At 33.9% G+C, this 6,000-nt stretch overlaps 1 protein-coding gene across 1 annotated transcript in view; it reads left to right on the top strand.

Moving 5' to 3' along the window:
• Nucleotides 1–6,000, top strand: part of ptprfa (protein tyrosine phosphatase receptor type Fa) — a 210,893-nt gene that overhangs the window by 119,923 nt on the left and 84,970 nt on the right. The window contains exon 8 of the mRNA XM_016483884.1: nucleotides 4,496–4,507. Coding sequence (XP_016339370.1) covers nucleotides 4,496–4,507 — 12 coding nt within the window. The remainder of the gene's footprint in view (nucleotides 1–4,495; nucleotides 4,508–6,000) is intronic.

The raw sequence follows: 6,000 nt of genomic DNA, 5'->3' as shown, positions 1-6,000 counted from the left end.
AAAAAAAAAAAAAAAAAAAAATATATATATATATATATATATATATATATATACGTATATATAGTGATCATTATATAGATTTAACAAGACAAACATGTAATTTTACTGTAAAATACTTGTAGTGAAAGATATGATACACATTATAATTTACATTTTTTTAAATCCAACTTGTATTTTTAGGCAATATGTGTATTTTTACTGAATTTATTTTATTATTTTATTTATTTATTTTTGTTACAATTGTTCTTTTGTATTAAAATATTTTAGAACATATATTGCCACTAATATGAACATTTTGAGCAAACAAACCTTTGAATCAGTGGATTGTTAAATCTTGATTCAGCTATTTGAAATTAACAGTTTGAAAGAACTGATTCACTTAAATTAGTCAAACTTATTTACTGTGAAATTACAACATTATCTGTACAACTAGTATACTTTTTAAAAGCTTTTAGATTCAAGATTATTGTAGTTGATTTAGCTGTTACATTGATTATATTTTCATCATTCACCAGTGATCTTTGCTGTTTTTGTCATTTTTGATACATTTCAAGTGTTTTAACTTGAATATTTCCAATATATATATTATAACTTTACAGTTTGCATTGCATTAGTTGCTAGTTGTGAAGAGGTCAGCCTTTCACCAGATTTTACATCTTAAAAGTCTTAAAGGTACAGTAGTAACAGCAGCCTATTTAATTGATGAAGTCAGAGAAAGGTTGAAAATATTAAATGAAGTTTTTGGTGCTAGAAACCTTTGATTAGCATTGTAAATGTACTTCAGGAACAAGTGCAGATTATATTTAAAAAGAGTAAAGTGTAGCAAATGAGATAAAATGCCCTCTTATGCTGCTGGTCATGAAGGCTGGTGGAAATGGTGAAAGTGTTGTCAGGGCATCAAGGAAAGGACCGTGTTGAGACTTGCAGGCTAGAATGGAGAATCCCGTTGTGGAAATTCCCTCATTAATGTCGGGATCTATTACAGCAGATATAGAGACCACTGAAGCCTTGTTTAAAAGAAAAGCCTTTTATTTAACAGCCACTTTTGCCTGGCAAGTGCTTAAAGGACACTTCAAATTCAGACCTTCAAATATGGTGATGCGTTGTTCTTTGATAGTGTGTTTTGAATATTGCATTCGTGTATGTTTGAAAGCAGAGGAAATGAGAACTAGACACAAATCTGTGTCCATAAATTCTCCTGGTCTTCTTCCTCAAGCCGTCCACCAATCAGAGAGAAACTCATATAAATGATGCATCGTGCAGATCATATCATATGAATTCTCTCCAGAGATCTCTCCTTTGATCTTTACGCAGACCGCGCACGCTCTCAGGACATGCCATTTGATGAATGACATTTAATATATACAGGTGCATCTAAAAAAAATAGAATATCGTGAAAAAGTTCATTTTTTTGAAACTTATTTCAAAAAGTGAAACTTTCATATATTCTAGATTCATTACATGTAAAGTAAAATATTTCAAAAGTTTTTTTTGTTTTAATTTTGATGATTAGAGCTTACAGCTCATGAAAGTCAAAAATCCAGTATCTCAAAATATTAGTATATTTACATTTGAGTGTCATTAAATGACCATCCCTACAGTATAAATTCCGGGTATCTCTTGTTCTTTGAAACCACAATGATGGGGAAGACTGCTGACTTGGCAATGAAGTCCAGTGTGAAGTTTCTGAAGTCAGTGATGATTTGGGGTGCTGTGACGTCTGCTGGTGTTGGTCCATTGTGTTTTATCAAGTCCAAAAGTCAATGCAGCCATCTACCAGGAGATTTTGGAGCACTTTATGCTTCCATCTGCTGACAAGCTTTATGGATATGCTGATTTCCTTTTCCAGCAGTACTTTAGCACCTGCCCACAGTACCAAAACCACTTCCAAGTGGTTTGCTGACCATGATATTACTGTGCTTGATTGGCCAGCCAACATGCCTGACCTGAACCCCATATGGAATCTATGGGATATTTTTAAGAGAAAGATGAGAAACAGTCGATCCAACAATACAGACGAGCTGAAGGCTCAATAGTGCCTCAGCAGTACCACAGGCTGATCGCCTCCATGCCACTCCTCACTGATGCTGGAATTTGTGCTAAAGGAGACCCCAACCAAGTATTGAGTGCATAAATTAACATACTTTTAAACATAACTTTTACATAACTTGAACTTTTCTGTTTTGCAAATCCTTTTTTTGATTGATCTTAGGAAATATTCAAATATTTTGAGATACTGGATTTTTGACTTTCATGAGCTGTAAGCTCTAATCATCGAAAATTAAAACAAAAAAACTTTTGAAATGGTTTACTTTACATGTAATGAATCTAGAATATATGAAAGTTTCACTTTTTGAAGTGAGTTACCAAACAAAATGTACTTTTTTACGATATTCAAATTTTTTGAGATGCACCTGTATCTATGAGTATCTGATGCTTTATGGTGAGACAGGGAGATGTTCTCATTTTGTTAGTCCATAAATTGCTCACTGGTAGTGTCGTACTTTTATTGCTTTTCCATTCAAGTATTTTCTATTGATGTGACTTCATGGTTAAGTGAACTCTATAGGCTTATCACTGTGTGTGTATGCATTTATCTTGCATTGTTATTCTAGATCTAATGTTTAGGGCTGGACGATATAGCCCTTTAAATATAAGGCAATATCTCAATATTTTTGTATTTTAGTTTTTTTTTTTTAATTTAGAAGAATCATCATTCTAATCAAACAAAAGAAAGAAGTATTTTAAAGAAAGAAGTTAAATACAGTAAGATGTATTTAAAATAGTTTCAAATAATAATGAAATGTTTTTTTTTTTCAGGAAATGAATGAGAAAAATATTTAATCAGTTTTACTTATTTATTTTAATTATTATAAATAGTAAAGTAGTTAAGTACAGTAAATGTAACAGTGTTTTCTATACATAATGGTATTTCCCTACATACACATTTTAATTAAAGTCTTTAAGGCATATATCCATGAATGTTTTGAGCAAACAATTCACTGAATCATTGATTCTTGAATTGATTCATTGAAATGGACAGTTTGAAAGAACTGATTCACTGAAGTGAATCAAACCTACCAACTCCATCAATGTTTTCAATACAGAGGTTTAAATCAGTAATGCTTTTAAAATATCACTCATTTAAACCTCAAGAAACAGGGGCAAAGCCAATTTTATACTGCCAGCCAAATGCATGTATAGTGTAAATATTCGATATATCGGCCAGCTCTGCTAATAAGAATGTTTCTGTATGCTGTGATGTGGTTTTGTTCTTCTTTATAGTCTGACTAACTAGAGTCTCTCTCCAGGTGCTCAAACTTCACTGACACACACGTACTCTAACAGATCTCTTCTGAACGCTGTGTGTGGGCCTGTGTGTGTTTGTTTAGTGCATTTCCTCCTCGTCTCTCTTTTACTCTAATTTCTCTGTCTTTTTTCTTTGGGTTCAACTGCAGTGAGTAGGTGTTTATCACTGTATATAGGATGGATCATTCCATAATTGCTTATCCTTTCATGTGAAAGACTGTGTGTGTGTTCACTCTCATTCTCATGTGCCTTATCACACTGAGACCCTCAAGCACTGCTTCTTCTGTGTTTGTTTGTGTGTGTGTGTGTGTGTGTGTGTGTGTGTGTGTGTGTGTGCGCTTTTGTACATTTTGAAGATTTAGGCAGAAAGAGATTGCAGAAGGATATACTATAGGTTAATTAATTCATTTTATGTGCACACAGGTGTACGTAAACAATTCAGTACTTTTTTTAATTCTAAAAATACAAACTTTTTTCTTGTAGGGTAGGGTTTGGGTTAGTCTATAGTAATTATATAGTCATTTGTTCCTGAGGTTAGTTACCACCACAGCAAGGCAAAAACGCATGTTTAAGTACCGTATTTTCTGGAATATAAGTCACTTTTTTATATTTTGAAATGTGCTGCAAACTTATATTCCAAATCGAATTGTGAGATGCATTTAACAAATTTTCTTATAGGTTTGGTGTTATAATAGCATAAATGTTGCTTATAATGAATGGCACTAATGTTAATAGTGTTTATAATGTTTGTAAACCTTTCATTCACTGATATTTTACATTATTTCTAAATGTAATACTGGCATGCAACTGTAAACGTGACCAATGCAAATCTTTTTTTCTCTCGGCAATGCAATTTTGACCCTGTGCAACTCATTTTTCAGAATATACGGTATGCGCTTGCAATGCATCGACTTCATATCTGGCCTGTATGTGATGCATAATCTGTCATAAAATTTACAATACAAGAAAAAATCTAGTAATGAATGGATGTGTGAGTGTGTTTTGGTGCTGTGATTGTGTCCATGTTCTTGTCTCACGTCTTTTTTATGGATAAGCGGAATATTTGCCTGTTTTACTCTCTGTTTCTCCTTGTCTTCCTCCTCCTCCTTCTCTCTTATCTTTTGTTTCCCTTCCTCCATCATCATTGCACCCTGCCATCCAAAATCAATCCACTCCTCACTCTCAGACCAGCGGGAAGGTGCGTTCTTTTCACTATCTCTCCTCCTACGCAGAGGGTCGGCCGGTGGACGGGAGGCGGCGTGCGTCCCCTGCTGTTGTGTGCCAGTCTCTCTGGAGCTCTGCTCTACCTGAATCTCTCACATCCTTCCCTTCCACATGCATGCATGCATGCTGCTGCTGCTGCCTCGCATTTCAGCCTGGCCTTTTTCTTCATGTTGCATGTGTCAGAACTCTGTATCTTTTGTTGTTAGCAGACATTTGTAGTTTTGTCTGGGGTATAAAGAGCCCTAAAACAACTTCAGGGATCTTTTAGGCTGTTTTCACACTTTTGATTGCTCAGTCTGAACCTGAGATCGATGAATTGTGTGTTTTGGCTCCAAACTATGGTGCACTTTAACCCTCTGGGGTCCGAGGGTGTTTTGGGGCCTGGATATTGTGAGTGTACACAAATAAAAGTAGACCCTTTACAGATTGAAATGCTGTATTACTCTTATATGTACGATCAAGTATGAAGGAGCATTTTAGTTCTTTTCGCTGTCAACATTCAAATCTGCAAAAAATTCCGCCGCCGGAACTGTCGACCCCAGGAGGTTAAAAAAAAAAATGGAAATCAGTGTTCAGTTTTTCAGTCATGTTTTTGCCAGATTACATTCATACCAGTTGCAAATTACAAAAGTCCTAACAAAAAAATTTATCTGGTCCTTGTTTTAAAAATTGAGTCTACACTTCTGAGTTTGATTTGTTTCATATTGTTTGGCTTTGAACCACAGTACAATTACAGTTTATAACTAGAGCAGCGTAATGACACTTTACATTTATATATATGGTTTTGTTCCTTTGGTTTTGACCAAGGTCTATAAAAAAAAAAAAAAAAACTTGAAATAATTTTATTTAAGCTTGTTGCCAAGGCAACATTTCTCATTTTTATTTAGTTTGTTAATATACTAAAATAGCTAAAATTATATGAAAAAATATGTAGATATATTAAAAAATGTCAACAAAATGACAAAATATATATATATAAAAAAAAATATTTAACTACAATTAAAATGGAAACAGAATATATAAAAAAAACTGATCCAAAATATTAATAAATACTATAATAGTTTACTATCTCGATTATATAAAAATAACATGTTTCAACTAAGAAAACAGAATTACACCTGCATTTATCTATTGGTTTCATCACAAAAGATGGCAAGCATGTGAAGTGTGAAAACACCCTTTGACTCATGAGGATTTCAGCCAGATATTTTGTTTGTCTGAAGTATTTTATGTACTTGTTTACAGAAGTGTTCTTGCATGCATGCTCATGTTTTAAGGAGGTGTTTTGTGCAGCGTAGTCTGGTCTTGTTTGTGAAAAGAGTGAAAAGAGTACAGCAGCATCATTCTTTCTAAATGAACAGGCCGATTTGTTGTTGTTCAGAGCCTGAACTCAGAGGTCAAAGAACAAACAGAGGAATCCACCCTTAGCTTAGCGGATCAGACCTGTTTATATACCAGTTCAAATTT

The sequence above is a fragment of the Sinocyclocheilus anshuiensis genome, unplaced genomic scaffold, assembly GCF_001515605.1.
Source record: "Sinocyclocheilus anshuiensis isolate Anshui unplaced genomic scaffold, SAMN03320099.WGS_v1.1 scaffold958, whole genome shotgun sequence".
Classification (NCBI taxonomy): Eukaryota; Metazoa; Chordata; class Actinopteri; order Cypriniformes; family Cyprinidae; genus Sinocyclocheilus; species Sinocyclocheilus anshuiensis.
Note: the sequence above shows the minus strand (reverse complement) of the source record. Positions and strands in the feature narration are given on the sequence as shown.